This window comes from Magnolia sinica, chromosome 14 (assembly GCF_029962835.1).
Source record: "Magnolia sinica isolate HGM2019 chromosome 14, MsV1, whole genome shotgun sequence".
NCBI classification, from domain to species: Eukaryota; Viridiplantae; Streptophyta; class Magnoliopsida; order Magnoliales; family Magnoliaceae; genus Magnolia; species Magnolia sinica.
The window spans coordinates 20,577,070-20,598,049 of NC_080586.1; the positions used below are offsets into that span (position 1 = coordinate 20,577,070).

The window sequence follows — 20,980 nt, forward strand, 5'->3', positions numbered from 1 at the left end:
CTCAGGCAATGGTCACTATATCCAATTTCAAGTTCCTAAAGACTCGAGGAATCAATCCTCACATAACCTATATTAACAAAATCTTATGGCAACACTAGATATCAGTTGAAGCATATTACACTGACCCGATGACTTGTGGTCATCTAGATCATCAACCCTGTCTTATCTACAATGCTAGTGAATTAGGGCATGCGATGGTTTTCCAAGAGAAAACTCTAACAAGATCTTAATACACCAATGTGCCATGAATGTCATACATAATGTCATAGATACTCAAGGCACATTTGTGGACATCATAATTGACTTGGGTCAAGATGAACGATCTCTACCATTGGGAGCCAACTTACTTTTCGTCATATCTTCACCCTTACCCTACAAGAGAGTAAGGGTGAAGATAGGATCCTACATGAGAGTAAGGGTCATATCTTCACCCTTACCCTACAAGAGAGTAAGGGTCGTATCTTCACCCTTACCCTACATGAGTGTGCCATGAATATAGGATCCTAGTATCGAACCTTTTGATAGGTGCATTGAAGGATCAAGTTCAAGTTAATGTCTAGGGGTTCATTAGCTTAAATCATAATCAATGTAATTTATGACTTGTCGTTATATGAAAGATGATCAATCCTTAAACCCGGGGATGTGTAAGGGTTGTAATCTTGACTAACAAGCTTTGGCTCACTTTACGAGGTCATTGCAAGGTCAGTGAAAGTAGGTGATGTTAGTAATTTCAAAATAATTCATTGATTCTTGCTCAAGCAAGCGTGAGATCCGTTGAGTTTACCTAGGAACTTGCTTATGGGTAGATCTGATTAAATTGAGGACTCACAGATGATTTTACTATTGGACCCAACACTTTAAGGTTTAATTGACTTTAAAAAGGTTTTCAACCATTAATGTTTTGTTTTAATCGTTGAAAGCTAGTGGACAATGTGTGTCTCCATCGGCCTTTATAAGAAGAGAAAATAATTTCCTCACCTCTCCCACTTAAGATAAATCGAAAAAAGACCTCTTACCATAGAGGATCTGCATTGACACTTCATCATATGGTTTGGATGATATGATGATGTTTGGGAAATTTAAATTAGTTTGGTTAGACGTGTGTAAAATTGAATGGGAATGTGAAAAAAAAAAAAAATAGTTCATACTTTGGAACTTGAGATCAGGGTCACCGCACTCGGGTTCCAATTTTCAAGGCGTAGCATGGTAACAATAAGAAAGAGGTAATAATGCAAATGTAGCAATCGAAAGAACTAACTATATGCTTGTACTCCACTCAAGTTACCAGTAAGGGAGATCATGATGTCGCAACCTAGGGTGAACTCGAGGTGTTGGAAGCTACATAGTACGGTAGATAACTATAATATATAAATGGTAAAAAAGGAAAGATATTTCATGCGAACTTGGATTCTTGTGCACTAAGTTTTGAAAAGGCCGAAAAAATGCATATCATATGACCAACATTCACTTAGCTGCTAGCAGGGGGTGTAGTAGAGGGATATGCAAGATGTAAACAAAATTTTCTAGATGAATGGCCAGATTGCTGTTGGTGCTCTTAGAGACAAGGGAGGAGGAAATGAGAGCTAAGGCACTCCTCGTAGAGAAGATGACTATAGGTCTCGAATTCTAGCCCTACTCCGCTAATCTTGATATTTGCATAAACTAGGTTGAGATGGCTTGGATATTTGTGTAAACTAGGTTGAATAGCTTGGATGAATTGGTGAGTTTAGATTAACGGCTAGACTGACTCTCACAATTTTCTCTTTCCATCTTCTTACTATATTCACTCTCACTCTCTCTAGCACCCACTTGCTTAGCACCGTGCAACACCCGAGTCCTCTCCTCATTTGCTCTCTAGCACAAAGTTTTATTGAAAAGAGATGGTGAGCCTTTATTTATAGAGAATTGGCTCACATTTTGGTAAATATTTAAGAAATTTGGAGGGTAAAACATTGCCATATGGCATGATATGAATAATGGGAGGATAGGTGGCATCATGGATTCACTTAAATAAGTGGTAAAATAGGTAATTTCAGCCCTTAGGGGGCTGAAATAACAAATTTACTAATGAGTAGGGATTGTATAGTTGTCCAACCACAGGTTTTCCCAAACCGCTATCTGAAAAGATCTAGGAGAGATTCCTCCGATCTGTTCAGATTTCCAAAGATTCAGGTGGCCATCTCATGGCCGCCTATTTTCGTTCTTTGCACATATGGTCATAACGGGCCTTGGGGTATCTTCTATCATGTGGGCTTTTTGGACTATGCTCAATGAGGGGTCCCATTGTCCTTGGTGAGCCCTTGGTGGGCCATTGTCCGAGTTAAGGGGTCTGAGGGTGACGTGGGTCACCTCCATCATGGTTGTACTTCCAATTGTACATGAAACTCATAACCTTGTTGGGCCCATTAAGCCTTATTGTGGTTTTTGAAGGTTATTGTTGAACTAGGCTATACTCCCAAGGGTTTTCCAAGCTCTTAGATCATCTCATATCATCTAAGAAAAGTTGCATAGCTAGGGTGGAGTATCTACAATTGCCCTAAAATAAGAATTTGAATCCTACATCAGAGAATTCTAATGTTATGGTAAACCAATTCCCAGCACTAATGTATGAGAATTGAAGCTTCGGAATATACCTAAATCTAATACACTCTCCTCGTATTACTTTGGTTTTGGGTTTTGGGCTGAGTCGTTTGAGTCGTCTATCCCATCTCCCCCATAACCTATATGGTGGGACGGGTCGTGCAGGGCTCAACTTGAGCTCGACCGATTGAGTTAAATGGGCCACGTTTTTTAGCTCCAGCCTCACCTTTCCGCATTTCGCTTAACTTGAATGGTTGAACCTGGTTAGAAGCAGGCTTAGCGAGTTAACCCGCTGGTGACCCATTGCTACGCAAAACGGTATGGCAGGCATTCTTTCTTCAACGTCCACGTTCCTCGTATATCTGCAGCGCAATGATGAGGGGGAAGATCTTATTTTCGGGACAGGAATGTTCGTTGCTGTCCTCCCCTAATCAATGGTCATGATCTTTCGTTCGTGTGCAAGAGAAATCAGCTTCTTTGATAACGTATTTTCCAACCTTTGCCGACGGGGTTCAATCATACCAAAGCTTGCACAGTACCGGTCTGATTTTCGTCCGTACAAGCGAGACCCACTGATTCAACCCGTTGGTACGATGGGGCGGGTTCAACCGGAAACGGATTGCCTACTCCCCCTGACACCAGCTCCGTGGCTGGTGTTCGGTGCTCTGTGGGCCCCACCATGATGTATGTGTTTCATACGTTCCGTTCATCCATTTTTAAAGATCATTTTATTGCTTGATCCCAAAAATGAGAGGGATATAAATCTCAGGTGGACCACCCCACATGAAAACAATAGTGATTGGATATCAACCATTAAACTCCTCCTATGGCCCACTATACTGTTTATTTGACATCCAATCTGTTTATTAGGTCATACAGGCCCAGATGAAGAGAAAAAAAAAACAAATATCAGCTTGATCCACAACTTTTATGGCCCCCAAAATGTTTTTAATGGTCGACCCTCATTCAACACTGTTTCCTGTAATGTAGTCCAGTTGAGACTTGGATATAACTCATTTTTAGACTTACACTGTAAAATGATCTGTAAAAACAGATGGATGGCATGGATGAAACAAATACATTATGGTGTGATCCACATAGCACCGACCACCAGCCATTGGCTGGTGTCAGGGGGAGTAGCCGATCCATTCCCGGTTCAACCCGATCTACGTGTGACTGACTTGACATTAGTTGGGCTTGGGCAGGATGTACCGAGTCGGGTCTTGAGCTTAGGCTATACAAACACTAACTTGATAAAACTTGGGTCGGGCTTATGAGATCTCGGGTTGCCTAACCCAACGCAAACCCAATCAATATATTAAGTTACTTATAAATTATAATTGAATGTAGATAGTTTGTGTTAAATGCATAAAAAATTCTAACGTTGTCGAGTCTCATTAGTACACATCATTTCCAATTACTCAAGCTAACAAAATATGCTACATTTCTCTCTTCCAAATTATGTGCTACACAACACGACTTTTAAATGAGTAGTTGTCCTATATTTTAGCTTATTTGTTTAGAAAAAATGAAATTTTTTATGATAAATAATTACATATTTAATTAATAAAATTATAGATATAAAAAATAAAATGTTTATTAAAATATACTAGACCAATGTAATAATAAAAATATTAGCATGTATCTAATTGACCAAGCCCGTTTGGGTTCCGCTTGGATTGAGAATTCTCAACTTGGGTTGAGTTGAGTTAGGATCGAGGCGCAGGAACCTTGGGTTGGGCTACCTTTGAGCATCAACCTGACTCAACCTGGCCGACTTTGCTCCTTACTATTGACGCTGTCAGTATCCAGACCACCTGACTCAACCTGCTCCACTTTGCTCCCTACTATTGACGCTGTCAGTATCGAGACGGTGGTTGGTGGTCTCCACCATAAAGTATTTATTGTCTCCACACCGGTCCATCATTTTTTTCAAATCATTTTAGTTTATCAGCCCCAGGCAGATCCAAATCTTATGTAAAACCAGCACAGGAAACAATGGTGATTGAATGCCTATTATTAAAATTTTCTCGGGGCACAGAAGTTTCAGATGAAGCTGATATTTGTGTTTTCCTTCCATTCAGGTCTTTGTGCCTAATTCACTGGTTGGATGTAAGAAAAACATTATAATGGCCTAATAAGTTTTTTGAAAAACATTATAATGGCCTATTTAGTTTTTTAATGGTGGGTGATCAATCAAGATTGTTTTCGCGTGGTGTGTTCTACTTGACATTGATATATGTCTCATTTTTTGGCCCAATGCGTTAAAATAATCTATAAAAATAGTTGGACGGCGTGAATAAAACAAGTACATCTTGGTGGCGCTTACAGAACACTGTACAGTAGCCACCTCCTACAGGCAGCGTCAGTAGGCAATCCGCGTCCGCACCTTGGATGTCGCATGCACGAATCATCCCGAGATTGCAGCCATTAACCATTTGCACTTTATTTTTCTTCTGTCGGTTTAACTGCATTTTCTTCGCAACCGTCTATTCATCCGCCACTCTTTGAACGGTGGTGATTTTCCATCTGGTTTACTTCACACTGGAAAATGCCATCGACGGTGGGCCCCATAAAACCAACGTTCCGGATCGCCGAAGCCTGGGCCGCACTCGAAAGAAAATAAAAAGCAGAAGGGGCTGTACAAAACTACAAGCTACAAACTTCCCTCCCTTCTCGAATCCGAACGATCACCTTCTTGCCTGCAGCTGTCTCTATACACTTCTCCTTTTCGCTCCAAAACCCTCTCTCTCTAACCCTGCCCGAGATCAGGAACATAAAATCATCAGATCAGATCTCAGCAAAATCGAAAATCGAAAATCGGAAATCGAAATCGAAATCGAAATTGAGATCGGAATCAGAAGATAATGTACAGCGGCTCTAGCGATGGCGAAAGTCACGAAGCATCAGCCGCGCAGAAGAAAATCCCTCCTCCATCTTCCATGCCCTGGGTTCGGAACCTCCGTCGTTTCATCGGATCTGGCGCTGGTCTCGGTTCTGAGGCTATCATGGGTATATCTCTCTCTTTCTCAATTTCTCTTCCTTTCCTTTCTTGGCGTCTTCTGTTATCTTTCAGAATCGAGACCCTGGCTTCAAGTCCTGTAGTCTCCTAGGAGTGGCATGGCATGGCATGGCAATGCATGCATGGTATAGGTGTGCCTCGATCCAGAGCGTCCAAACCGTGGGCCCCATTGTAGACGGGGTCATCGCCCTAAAATCAAATTGATCAAACGATTCTAACCTCTGATCGATTTGCACTTGTTCGTTGAATTGGAACAGTTATGTTCATTGGTTGAGTGTATTTTTTGGTTTTGGCTTGTGTACAGTGCGGCCAATGCCCTGGACAGTTTGGATTTAGATACAATTATGCTGCGTGCACGGGTATGGACTGTGATACTCCACCTGTGATGCAAACCCGAAAGGGAAAGCAAATAAACAATAAGAAAAGAAAAAGATTGTGGGAAAGATCCAACAATCCTCTAGCCGGATGCTAGAGATCACAAATGCAAGACTGTGAGCAAGCTCAACAGTCCTCTAGTCTAGAACTAGAGATCACTTTCCCCCCCTTCAACCGCTACCGTAGAGAATAAGAAAATTTCATAAAGAGAATATTAATCAGCTTGTGTTATTCCATAGGACATAGGTCCTATTTATAATCAACCTTACAATCTGTAATAAAAGACATAAAATCCAAAAATCTATGAAATAGGAAAGCACTTAAGTAACAAAGCATTCTATAATTAAGAAAATACCTAAAATGAGAAGATACTTAGATAAGAAAATATTTAAGATTATTCCCTACCTAAAAATAAAGATATGAAAGAATGAGCAGATTTCCTAATTTACAGACTTGAGAAAAATGAAAGTGATGATCGCTAGAAAAGGAAAGTGGTCCTTTTCTTGTACACACGTGCAAAGCGTGCACGTGTGGGATATGGGACGATTGCATCAACCTGATTATTGAGCTGTGATCCATCCATGACAGAGCCCACAGTTGGGATATTCCTCAAGATTGGCATATATAGGTGGCTCATGTATGGTGGACGAGTCACTGCCATTTAGGCAGTGGTGGAAATGCACATAACAGGCTAACCCTTCTACTTTTGTTGCATCTGCCCCTGTAACCGCTCCTGCTACACTTTTGAGTGTTACTGTCTGATTAAAACATGGTCAAAGCTCTTGCTACTCAGCCTCCATGATAAGTCATCTGAACATTCTTACTACTTAAATTAGAAGAAGCTCTGGTATTCTTTTACCATATGTTTGGGTGCTCTATTGGACCAAATCTCAATAATCTATTTGGATCCATTTTTGCCACATGGAATATTGGAACATGGATAGGTAAGAGTATGGAGTTAGTAGATACGAAGAAAGGAAGGAGTGTTAGCTTGTGTTCAGGAGACTAAATGTAAATGGGCCAAAACTAGAGAAATTGATAGGTATTAGCTTTGGCATATAGGAAATGACAATAGTAGAAAAGGGTTAAGGGCTGTTTGGATGAGAGTAGATGGAGATAAATGGTAGGAATTGGGAGTAAACTGAGGTAAATGGCATTTGAGGTGTGTTTGGATGAGAGTAAATGCATGGAGATGAAATGAAATGGGAGTAAATGGGCCTGTAAATGAAATCCTCTTAACGTAAGGCACTATCGCATCACTTTCTAGATTATTTATCCATATACTCCATGATCTCCCGTCGGATTTTTTTAGTAATGTTCCCGCATGCCTTTGCGTTTGACCCTAGTAAATGTGCAAGGTGTTGCTTGTGCCGCACAATGCCATCGGAACCCACACAACTAACATACTATGTGAGCTTTATCCGTAGCACTACGATAGTGCCCTACTTCCAACATGGGTCATTCGACTTGGGTTTCAAAGAGGAAGATTGGGAAGAAGACATGGTGTAGTGATTTATTATAACTAAAAACTAAAGACTAAAGTAAAGATTAGAGAATAAATGAAATGAGAGAGAGAGAGAGAGAGAGAGAGAGAGAGAGAGAGAGAGAGAGCTACACTTACACACTTGACACTTCCACCAGTACTCTTGTAGAAGAGAAAAAAGGGAGAGAAGAAAAATAGAAAGAGAGATAGAATTTAGAGATGGATAGATGGATAGATGAGAGAGAGAGAGAGAGAGAGAGAGAGAGAGAGAGAGAGAGAGAGAGAGAGAGATATACACACCACTTACACTTGTAGGAGAGGAGAACAAGACAAAAGAAAGAAAAAAAGAGAGAGGGAGCATGTTACACACTTTGGAAGAGAGAGATAGAGAGAGAGAGAATAGAGATAGAGAGAGTTACACTTAGTCACTTACACACTTACAAGTTACAACAAAACAAAAGAAAGAAAAGAAAAAGAAAAAGAAAGAGAATTAGAGAAAGAGAGGGAGAAGGAGACTCGAGACTTTCTTCAATTGTCTTGTAGTTGAGACTTGAGACTCAAGACTTTCTTCACTCTAGTCTTCTTGAGTTACTCTTGTCTTGTAACTTGTAGGTTTGTAGCTTATAGCCTACAGTTGAAACAAAATGTAAGAGAAAGAGGGGAAAATCGTAGAATGTTTATGTAATATATGTATGTAGAGAGGAGAGAGAGAGAGAGAGAGAGAGAGAGAGAGAGAGAGAGAGAGAAATGTAGAAGTATAGAAATACTAATAGTAATATGTATCTAAGAGAGAGTGCTTAAATCAATGTACTGTTGGAACTTGAACACTTGAACTTGAATCTTCCTTGAAAAGAAAGATTGGAATTAGAAGAAATGAAGAATGTATGTAAGAGAGTGCTTGAATGTTGAACTTGAATCTTCCTCGAAACTTGAAAGTGCTTGAATCTTGGTCTTCCAACTTCCAAGAGAGAGAGATTAATTACTTAGAAGTAGGAAATATGAGAGAGAGAGAGAGAGAGAGAGAGAGAGAGATTAGGACCACTTGGAATTAAGAAATGTAAGCGAAGAAGAGAGTAAGAGAGTTTAGGGGTGAGAATATTGCAAATGGAGGAGCTTTGGAAGCCTTTTTAAAAGCAAAAGGTGATTTTTTTTGCCAAAATAAAAAAAAAAAGTGCGAACGGTCAAATTTCTGACCGTTGGCCAATACACGATCTCATATGCTGTATATGTAATTGCATACATCGCAAATGTGATCGCATATTGTCGCACATGTGGCATATGCGATCACATATGACACTATTGCATATGCGATTTCTTCTGGAATGTGCTCATATGCGGTCACACATGACAACGGTGATATTCGTAGGAGGAGACTTAAATGTTCATGTAGGAAAGAAAGTGGAGGATATTAGAGAGTATGTGGAGGATATGGTTTTAGGAGAAGAAATGAGATGGGGGAAATTATTCTTGATTTCACTGTGACATACAATTTAGCTCTAGTAAACATATACTTTAAAAGGAGAGATAAATATTTAATAACTTTCAAAAGTAGATCATATACAAGCCACATGGATTTCTTTCTACTAAGGAGGACAGCACGATCAATACGTAAGGACTGCAAGGTGATTCCTGGAGAGAGTATGTCCGTGCAACATAGGTTAATGGTTATGGATGTTTATATTAAAAGATGAAAGAAAGGGAACAAAATTAATAGGTGTCCAAAAACTACTTGGTGGAATTTAAAAAGAGAGAAAACAATGTTAGTTAGAAATAAATTGACAGAAGAAGGAAAGTGGAATGCCGAGGAAAAAGTTAACATTATGTAAAACAAGATGGTTAAGTACATGAGGGAAGTGGCAAAAGATGTTTTAGGAGTATTTAGAGGGAAAATCCAATCATATAATGTAACCTGGTGGAAGAATGACGGTGTGCAAAAAGCTATCGCCGAAAAATGTTTGTGTTTCAAAGCCTGACAAGAGACTATAAACAATGGTTATCTTGAACAATATAGAAATGCCAAAAAAAAAAATTTGCTAAGAAAGTAGTAAGTGTGGCAAAACTAAAGAATTATGACGATATTTACAATAGATTGAGTACAAGAGGAGAAAGATGTTTTCAAACTTGCAAAAATGAGAGAAAGGAAGAGTAGGGCCTAGATCATGTTAGATACATTAAGAGGGATGACTAGAGGGTACCTGTCAAGGATGATGAGATCAATGAAAGTTGGAGAAGCTATTTTAGAACTTGTTAAATGACAATCACTCTGAGAGCATAGAGCCGTAAACTCAAATGATGCTGGAGTCCATAAATATTTTCGTTGGATTAGGATATCTGAAGTGAAAGAAGCTTTGAGAAAGATTAAAACAAGAAAAGCCCTTGGAACAAATGGTATACTAATAGAGGTTTGGAAGTGTATGGGAGATATTGGGTTCTTTTGGTTGATAAAGTTGTTCGACAAGATTGCAAGATTGAAGAAGATGCCAGACGAATGGAGGAAAAGTATTGTGGCACCGATTTATAAGAATAAAGGATACATAGAGTTGCACTCACTATAGTGAGATTAAGCTTATGAGCAAGGTGTTCCGTATCATTACCATTACAACACAGGCTATAACGGCCATTATGGCCCCTTTCTTGAAAAAAAAAAAAAAAAGTTGTTTCTGGATTGTTATGAACTATTATAGGGTCATTATGCTCGTTTTTTTCTATAAAGGCCATCATGGCCGTTTCAGCCCCATTACGAGTAACGGTTACTACTATTACTGTTACGTAACCGATTTGTAATACCATGCTTATGAACCACATTATGAAACTTTTGAAAAAAGTAATTGAGCAAAAACTAAAGCACGAGACATGTATCAAAAAATCAGTTTGGCTTCATGCCAAGGAGGTCTACCATTGAAGCTATAATCCTACTTATACAATTGATAGAGAAATATAGGTAGAGGAAGGATCTCCACATCGTCTTTATTGACTTAGAGAAAGCTCACGATAGGGTCCCTAGAGAGTTATTCTGGTGGGTGTTGGGTAAGAAATGAATCTCAAGAAGATATATTGACATGATTAAGGATATGTATGAGGAAGCATAACAAATGTGTGTATCACTAGTGGAGAGACAAATGAGTTCCCAATTATTGTAGGCTTGCACTAGGGGTTGGCATTAAGCTTGTAACTTTTCACATTGGTTACGGACAAGTTAATGAGGCATTTGCAGGAAGAGATCCCATGGCTACTGTTGTGTTTTATGTGATCATCATGTACCTTTCAAATTGAAAGGGAAATTTTATAGGATGGTTATAAGACCAACCATGCTTTATGCAACAAAATGTTGGGTAGTTAAGGAACAACATATTCATAGGATGAGTGTAGCTGAAATCAAGATAGAGAAGGATAGAATTGTAATGCATTCATTCGAGGGAATTTAGGAGTAGCACCAATAGGTAATAAGATGAGGGAAAGTAGACTTTAGATGGCTTGGTCATGTGCAAAAGAGACCAAGAATGGCGCAATTAGAAAGAGTGGGTTGGTACAAGCTGAAGGCTCTAAAAGGCAAGGGGAAGGCCTAGAGGATTTGTGCCGGGGTAGTAAGAAAAGACTTGATGACCTAGAGTCTAATCGAACTTATGGCCTTGATAGAGTGGAATGGCAAAAAATGATTCATATATAGCCGACCCCAATCAGTTGGGATAAGGCTTAGATGATGATGATGGATAGCGAGTCTAAGGGTGGTGCCCTCAGTTGTAGGATTCTTCTATGTGCCACTAAGCTTCAAATCCCTACCTTAGACTCATGCTCCTGCTTCTACATATTCATACCCATTTGCATTTGAAAGAGACGCTTCCCCGCTCCTACACCTGAATTGTTGCCTTTTGGCTTTATGCTTCGTTCAACAATAGTGGCGTCGTTTTAATTCAAATGAGTGACAAATTTCCTAATCATGGTTGCATGAGTTTCACGTTGGACTTGACACAATCATAATTTAGTTATGGACTTTGAAGTCTAAGTCCACATTCTTACAAATGGAGTGAGGCTAGCACCACTTTGGCCATTTCTACCTTACTGAATTTGAGCTATTGCAATTCAGTTTGATGATGATCTTAATGATAATGGATAGCAAGTGTAAGGGTGGCGCCCTTAGTTGCAAGATTCTTTTATATGCCACTCAAGCTTCAAATCCCTACCTCAGACTCATGCTCCCGCTTCTTACATATTCATACTTGTTTGCATTTTGAAGGAGATGCTTCCCTGCTTGCCTTTTGGCTTCACACATCATGCAACAATAGTGGTATTGTTTTAATTCAAATGATTGACATAACCCCTAATTGTGCTTGCATGAGTTTCATGTTGGACTTGACAGGATCATAACCTACTTATGGACTCTAGAGTCCATTTCCACATTGTTATGAATGGAGCGAGGCTAGCACCACGTTGGTCATTTCTACTTTATTGAATTTAAGCTATTGCCATTCAGTTTGATGGCGCATCTAGACACAAACATACAATCCTAGAGTGTTTAGGGGAAAGAGAAAGATCTTTCATGTAATGGGTGAACTAATTTCTCATCATCTCCCCTGGCGATTTTGTTGTTGCTTGTTTGGTGCAGGACCGATGCATGAACTAAGCAGGGTATCCCAAATCGGTTACGTATCGGCTGTAACGGCCGATACGTCACGGTAACGGCGGTTACCGTTACACGATTCGGGGTTGAAACGGAAAGGTCCAGAAAACGGAACTGAAACGGCTGTTACGAGCCCGTAACAGTTGTTACGGGTCGTAACCCTAAATAAATAAATAAATAAATAATAAAAAAAGAGGAGAAAAAACTAAAAAAGAAAAGGAAAAGAACTAAACTGATTCTCGCTTCCTCTTCTTCTTCTTCTCTGCGGCATTGCTGCAAGCCTTTCTCAAGAATTTCCTACGCTGGAAACCTATGTGGGGCCAACATGATGTTTGTGAGAAATCCATGCCATCCATCTATTTTATGAACTCATTTTACTGAATTAGACCAAAAGCAAGCAGGATCCAAGACTCAAGTGGTCCGTACTAAAGAACAATGTGGTTAGGAAAATTCCTACCATTGAAACCTCCCTCATGTCGACACTGATGTTTACACACCATCTATACCGTTCATAACGTCATTCCTACTGGGATGAACTAAAAACACAAATATTAGCATTATTCAAAACTTCTATGGCCCCACGAATATTTCAACTGTGGACATTCAATCCTCATGTTTTCGGCCCACTTGAGTATTGGATTCAGCTCGTTTTTGGCCTCATGTCCTAAAATGAACTCATAAAACGGATGGAAGGAATAGATTTCTCACAAACATCACAATGGGCCCCACTTGGGTTCCCAACGCAGGAACTTCATGCCAAAGGCTTTGGCAACAAATGCGCCAGTTACGGCCACAACCAGTCCCATCATTGATATGTATATTTCTCAATTTTTACTTCTTTTACTTTTCAATGAATTGGTTGTGTTTTCATACATGTCTTTGATACATTTATAAATGCAATGCATTCAATTTAAATATAGTTGCATTAGTTCAATTAAACATCGCATAGCTTAGAACCCTATACAAAGGAAATTTATTATGTGCATCTTTTTTTTTTTTTTTGGAGATGCCAAGATTTAAAAGTGTGTATTAAGGGCTTTTTTAACAATCCCTGAAGTTTCATTAAAAAATTCAACTATTTTCCCAATGTTTCCCCATGTTTCCCAAAAAGTGTGATAAATTATGCGATACAAACAATGTATCCCGTGCGATAACTGATACATATCTGTATCCCAAAGGTGCGATACATAGCGTGATACTGATATTTCGAACACTGGCTATAATCATCATAAATATCATGAAAATCAAAAGAAAACTATGCATAATCCTAGCCTAAGCTATCAACATTGTAACTCAGGATCATTAAATAAAAAAAAACTAGGACCTAATGGATGTAGGGACATCCAATTAGCATAAAGTATAGTCTATTTCGAAATAGGAAACCTAATACAACCTAGGGTGAAAATTAGAGTTTGGGTAATCTAGGAAAGTAGGAAAATTGGAAATTTTAGGTTTAAGGTTAGAGTTTCGGGGATGGAAGAAAGGGGTTTTGATGTAATAATGGTGGAAAACCAAAAGGGGCAGGTGGGTTTCACACATGTGGCCGTACGGTCACATGTATGGCGTGGGAAGATGGGTTTAGGTCAATTAGGGTTTAGATTGTGGACTGGTATGGGAAAGTTGGGTTTGAGAGAAGACGATGATTTGGGATGAGAGAATTAAGAATCTAAAGAAAATACCTGGCTGGGGAAGAAAATAGAAGATGGTGTGGGGATATATGGAGACACTGCTCCTCCGTTGATGGAGATTAACCTTGCACCAATCTTCCTTCTAAATCGCACGGAAGTATCTTCACATCGTATGAAGATGGGAGAAGATAGCAAGAGTTTTTTTTCTCTCTCTCGTTTTTTTTTTTTTTTAATCACGAAATTCAATGGGAGAGAGGTCACACACCCCCCCTCTTTTTATAGATCCAAGAAGTTTCAAAAATTACAAAAATTCCCGTCTTATGAATTTTAACAAAAATAGCCCTAGTCTAAATAAAATCAACTAAAACACTCATAATGTGTCCAAATATAAAATAATCAAAAACTAAATTATAAAATATGATAAAGTTTAAAACTGATGTGGACAATCAATGATCAATGGTCCGATCATGTGACCCATGCGATCCAATGGACCGATCATTGCGTCCCTCCGATCCAACGGTCCGGATCACTCCATAAAGCAGCCCATGTGCATCTTCCTAGTGTGGAGTCTTCCAGATGCTTACACATGCATATGGGGTCTTCAGCACGATCACGGGTACTCGCCTAGCCACAGGGAAATCGGCGCGGCCTGCCTCCTGTGATACGTACGTAAAAGTGTACGTGACATAATGTCCTCATCATTGTTCCTTTATTGTCTTAATCAAATTTGGCTATCCTTCAAGAGAAAAAGAAAAGGGCTGCAAGTAACAAAAGAAAATCAACTTATTTTGTAATTTTTAATAAGAGTAGTATCTCCTCTGTGGTTGTGATTAAGAAAAAGATCCCCCTCATATGAACCAAAGTGGACTGCTTACCAAGAGCCAATGACCATGAGGTCTTGTCAACTCTCACAATTTAAAGGAGATTTTCTGAGATTGATTCATGGGAGGGGGGTTTCTGTTGGACATGGACACAGCGGAGTAAGTAGAGTCAGTGTTCGAGTTGTCGGCGATATTATCGAAATATCGCCGATAATATCGGTATCGCTAGTCTTGCGATACCGAAACCCCATTATTTCGTTTCTCTTCGGATTATTGGCGTAATATCGCAGATATTGGTGAAAAATCGGAGATATCGGTGAAAATCTTGGATTATCGCCAATAATATCGAGATTTTCGCACTGTAGCTACTAACCACTATCCCTATCACGGGAAAACTGTGGCCAACAACCCATAAATCCAATAAATAGGTAAGAACACCCATCTTTCAAAAAATTGGAAAAAATATTGGAAATAAGAAAACCCTTCTTTCGGAAAAAATATTGGATTCGAGAAGATCGCCTACTTGTTGATCGGATCGGAAGTCGGAGCTCGGAAGAACACATCGATCAACAGCGCCCGGTGCCATTCCTAAAATCCCCTTTCTGCATCAACCCTCTTTCAAAAATCTCATTTCTTCGGCGGAGATCTCTCTTCCACAAAAGTTTGGGTTTTTTTTTTTTTTTTTTTTTATACTTTTCGTGAAGAAAAACCCGTAATAGATATTGGGATTTTTTTTCTCTTCTTTTCTTACCAACCTGATGAGGCATGTGCACCTACACACCTACGCACATGCGCACCTTTGTACACGTGTCATAGGAGTATAATCCGGACGGTCCCTGTGATGTGGAATCACATGAAACCTTGTAGGGACAAATTTCATATTGATCTAAAACTCTGGTAGGCTATAGAAAAGAGAAATGCAAATCAATAGATGAAACATTTTTCTTCTTTCATGGCCCACCAAAGTTTTGGATCAAAGTAAAAGTTGGGCCTTACAGGTTTCATGGGGTGCTGCATCACGTGGACCGTTCAAATTTTGGACTCCCATCATGTATGATGGCCCACCAAAAAGTTTGCACCAGTTACGTATGAACTGGTTCTCAATGAGCGTATATCAACGGATTACGCGGAAAACAATCCGCGCGTGTATAAAGGCAGCTCGGCCACCGCATGTAAGGCCCACCATGATTTATTTATTTTATCCACTCCGTCCATACACGTTAATAGATAATTTTAGGCCTTTATATAAAAAAATTTTGAGGCATATCCAATGTTCAAATGGACCACACCATAAGAAACAGTTGAATTGAATGTCTACCGGCCACGGAAGTTTTGGATCATGCTAATATTCGTGTTTTCCCTTCTTTCGTGTCATTTTTAACTTTTGAACGGGTTGGATTTCAAATAACATTATGGCGGGCCTTAGGATAGTTTCAATTGTAGGAATCACTCTTCAACTGTTTTCTGTGGTGGGATCCAGTACAGATTTTTATCTACCTCATCCTTTCGCTCATGCCCTAAAATGATATCTCAAATTGGATGGACGGTGTGGATACAACACATACATCGTAGTGGGGCCTACAGAACATGGTTACGTCAACCTGTCAGTATCTAAGCCGCATCCGTGCGGATCGGAAACGGATTGGCTATTCCCCTGCCACCAGCCATTGCTCTGTGGGCCCCACCATGATGTATATGTTTCATCCATGCCGTTTATCTATTTTTATAGATAATTTTACGGTATGAGACCAAAAATGAGGTATATCCCAATCTTAAGTGGACCACATTACAGGAAACAGTGTTGAATGAACATTGGCCATTTAAAACTTTTTGGGACCCATCCAATGAACATCTCGCCTCTTGTTTTTACTGTAAACATGTCTTTGATAGTATATTGATCCATGAAAACAGTGGGACACACCACGATGATCACCTAGTCTGAAAATCAAGATGAACCGATTTTTGGGTGGGCCACAACTTCAAAATCAATGGGCAGCCGATGGAATACTTAGTGTACATGTGTGCTAGCCAAAAGAGTGGATCGACCTGATTTTCATTCCAGTTGATCCTCATGGTGTGGTCCACCTGTGGCACGTAACCGATTTTGTACAATTGTGACACTTTTGCTAGAAAGAAATCATTGTATCAAAAAATAACATCTAGGTAGGCCCTGGTTCAATTGAATGGGGATAATTTCTTTAAATTTCTACTCAACTCCTTTTCTGGGCCAAAAATAGAAAGCTCCAAAAATGATATTTTGCTGATTGGGTCAACGCATGCTTTTTCGCCCCCATTAAATGGAAACTTTTAATTTAATGTATTCTTTTTGTAAATTTTTCGTTCCTGAATATGTAAATATATGTATTTAGGCATGTCCTGAAGTTTCACTGAAAAATTCCACCATTTTCTCCATGTTTTCCCCTTTTTCCCTGCATTTCCGGTTATCGGCGATATTATCGGCGATAACGATATTATATCTTAATCTCCGGCCAGCGAAACTTGTAGCGACACCGACAACTCGAACACTGAGTAGAGTGCACCCAGACCTACCTGGTTAGCTGCTTATGCTAGCAACTGCCAACAAGCTGCTGCAAAATAAATGGTATGCATCAAATGACTCTCCTGATGAGTCATGACTAATTCAGCACAGGATCTTCCTGCTGTCTCAACCATACTGCACAGCAATGCATGGCATTGTGAAGAGCTTTCCACTCTTACAACCAGATGGTTCTGCTTGCTATGCAACTCTGATTCTTACATGCCGCAACTCTTCAAATCGAGTCATGGCTGATGTGGCACAACTGCTCCTGCTCTTACGATGATATCGAGGGTCGTGACCCGTGTTGCTCTTAAAAATGTCAGAATAACATTGCAATTTTCTGTGTTGAACTCTTTGTTTTCCCAGAGCCTCTTCAACGTGCAATGATACTGTTATAGAAGCTACATGATTATGATGTTAGCTTATTGCCTTTCTTGTTTGTTCCATTCATATTGTCTACATCGTACTGTTTAGATTTGCTGGGTGAACTTCACATATGCTCACCAGTTACAATGGAGTTACTGCAGCTTTCTTTTTCACAAGTTCAAACAAATTGCTCTCTCTTTAAAATTTCAATCTATTATTGTAACTTTCTTCATGTCAATCTCTTGTTTTCTCCATCCTCTTCAACATACAATGTTACCTATATAGACAGTACATTATTATGATTTTAGCTTATTGTCTCTCTCATTTGTTGCATTTGAGAATCTATGTTGAGGTAGTGGTAAGTTGAACAAGTTTGTGGATTCATATTGAAAACATTTGCTAGATGCATATCCTCTTCGAGAACTGTTATGTTGTTGATTAGGGTGTTCTTCAAATGCTCATTATATTGATAGGTACAAAATGTGCCACTCGTAACAGTCTGACTTGACATCACTGTTCTTGTTTGCAGAGCTTGAAACAAAGAGAATTTTGCTTGAGATTTTTAAAGAGAAACAACAGAAGAATGCTGAAGCTGGCACAATCCCAAGCTTTTACAGGAAGGCATGGACAGCTGTAGTTTGCTTGGACAGTTGGATTGATTTCTATTTTTGCACGAATGAAAACGATGTCATATATTACAAATGGGAACTGTCTGTATATGGCCTCTGTAGGCAAGCTAAGGGAGTTGCCTGTATAAGATGTGCATTCTGCTCCTCCTCCTTGGCCATTCACATCCTTGTTTTTTGCATATTGATATTGGCAATCAATATACTCCTATACCGTGGGTCCATGTTTCTTGGAGCCTTTTTCATTTTTTGACTTTTAGCCTTGTTTTTCATTTAATTTTGCCTTGTGTACACAGAAACCAGAAGAAGGATCGATAAGCCATAGAGTTCAAAGGTTGGCTAAGTTTCGCTTTTTGAAGGTATCATTAGGTCTCCTCTTCCTGTCATGTTGGATCTTATGAGTGTTGATAATTGTTGAATACTCTAGTATGTTGTTTTAAATGTTGAACTGTAAACTTGTTTTTTCTTGCATAATTTTTGTTAATGCATGATGATGTGGGTCGTACAACTATGCAGCCCACCCAGTGTTCGAAGTATCGGTATCACTACAAGTTTTGTTGGCCGGGGATACGGAAACAATATTGGCATCACCGATAAAGATGTTAAAATACACATATTTGCATATTTAGGATTAAAAATTTTGTAAAAAGAATGTATATAGAATAAGTTTCCATTTAATGGGGGCTTAAAAGCACGTGTCGTCGTAAGATGCAGTCTAACCATCCCATCCATCCCATTTAACCATCCAATCATCTATCCAACCTTCCATCCAAACATCCATCAATATTGCAGAATATCGACAACTCACGATATTTTGCCAAGAAATTATCAACAACTGAAAAGGAAACGAAAGATTGTGGTCTTGATGTCATGCATGTTGTGATAATGATAATATTGAGATATTATCAATATTAGCAACGACAAATTGAAAACTGCATACAACAATGTGCTTATAAAAAATTTTGAAACATATTTTTTTTAATAAACAAACTTTTTGTGATATCTCTACGTTGGCGATATTATTGAAATATCGTCGATACACTTGTGATACAAGCGTCACCTAGAATTTACACAGTCGAAAATATTGGCGATATCGATACATTGGCAATACAAGTGACGCCTGGAACTTACACAACTGAAAATATTGACGATATCGATACGTTGGCGATACTAAGCGATGCATTGTTGATGCCTGCAATTTCTAATACCACCAGTGTTATCGGTATCGCCAAGCTGGAGATAATGATAATATCAGAGATGATTCAAACAAGCCCACCTAATGGATGTTGATGTGAGCTGTCCCACTATGCAGTCCACCTAGCTTCTTTCTCTTTTATATTTAATGTTTATATTGGATTAGGACTTGTTTGGAACATGAACATTATTAGTTAGGGTATTTTTATATTTGGTTTTATTATTAATATAAAGGGGAAGAGTGGGGACGTCCGACCTTAACTCTTTTTCCACTCTTCTCCCAACTTTCTTTTCTTTTTCTTTTCTTCTCTTCTTGTCTTCTCTCTTTTAACCTATGATTCCGAGCATCCTTGTTACTAATCTAATCAATCTTTCTCTTTTCTATCATATAATTGTTTTTCCTTTTATTTTTGGGTCTCTCTCATGCCTCTTATGCGGAAAATCTTTTAAGAAACTCAAGGTTTCTTTTTGTTATCCGGGCTTTTGTAATGGTCTGTGCATGAGAAGGGTATGAAGTGTTTGTAATCATCACCTCTTGTTTGTGGAATGTGTGAGTTGGTTATTCTCTTCAAGTGTGGTGTGCATACTGTGTGAAGCATACAAGTTAGGTGTTCGTTGGTCATGAAAGGTTAGCCTATGTTCATATAAGCTTGTGATATATATATATATATTATAGTCTCTTGTCCTAGATGAAAGAGAAATGTGATTCGTGAATTGGATTCATAAATCCATCTGATTTTTTGTGTGTCCAAATAACCTCTATTACATTAAATGGAACGAACTATCTTCAGTAGTCCAAATCCATCTAAGTGTTTTTAATTGCCAAAGGCAAATTAACATGCTTGACCACCAAAAAGCCTGATGAGAGTGCTAATACATATGATCAACGGATACAGGAGAATGTTCAGATTATAACATGGTTGTGGAATAGTATGGAACCTTACATTAGTGCAAATGTAATAATGTATTTGAATATTGCAAAAGAAACATGGGATGCATTACTTACAAGAGATGTATTTATCCAACAAAAACATCTCCTAGACGTATCAATTATTAGATGAAATATTTGAGTTTCAACATGGAGATAAATCACTAGGCGAATATTATTCATTTGTTAAAGGAATGTGGGAGGAGCTGAATGTATATCAACCCCTTACTACTGATTTGAAGAAGTAACATCAACAACTAGAGGAGCTCCGTGTGACTAAGTTTTTATTTGGGTTTAAAACATGAATATGAACCGGTTCGTGCACAGATTTTGGGTGACAAGGATGCGCCATCTTTGAATGAAGTGCATGCTCGTCTTCAATGTGTATCTCTTGGCCCTACAAGTGGAGCCAATGATAACTATACTTTAGCATCCTTTATTGGTCAAGGCCGAGGTGGTGGTCATGGTGGCAGAGGCTATCAATGTTGTCGTGGTGCATTGTGGGCTTATGGATCATTTTGTTGAAAAATGTTGGGATCTTCAACATAGGCTGATTAGGCACCTCACATTGGAGAGCAGTGAGTCTTATCCAGCTAGTTCTATGCCTACAACTCAACAACCACGTGTTTGGAAAACGATCACGCTTACTCAAGAAGAGTATACCAAGTTGGTTAAAACTCTACAGAATCAACCTTTTCCTGTAAATTTTGTCGCTACTTCCACTCTTACGACATTTGTCACCTCAGGTATGGCCTTTTTAGGATCCAAGTTTGCTGCTTCATGGTTGTTGACTTTGGAAT

At 39.0% G+C, this 20,980-nt stretch overlaps 1 protein-coding gene across 2 annotated transcripts in view; it reads left to right on the forward strand.

Annotated features, from left to right (window-relative positions):
• Positions 1 to 5,073: 5,073 nt before the first annotated feature.
• The window catches only part of LOC131226137 (probable serine/threonine-protein phosphatase 2A regulatory subunit B'' subunit TON2), a 38,352-nt gene continuing 22,445 nt past the window's right edge, over positions 5,074 to 20,980 (forward strand). For both annotated transcript variants that reach the window (XM_058221846.1, XM_058221847.1), the window contains exons 1-3: positions 5,074 to 5,592; positions 17,962 to 18,053; positions 18,355 to 18,417. In XM_058221846.1, coding sequence (XP_058077829.1) covers positions 5,448 to 5,592; positions 17,962 to 18,053; positions 18,355 to 18,417 — 300 coding nt within the window. In that variant the 5' untranslated portion in view covers positions 5,074 to 5,447. The remainder of the gene's footprint in view (positions 5,593 to 17,961; positions 18,054 to 18,354; positions 18,418 to 20,980) is intronic.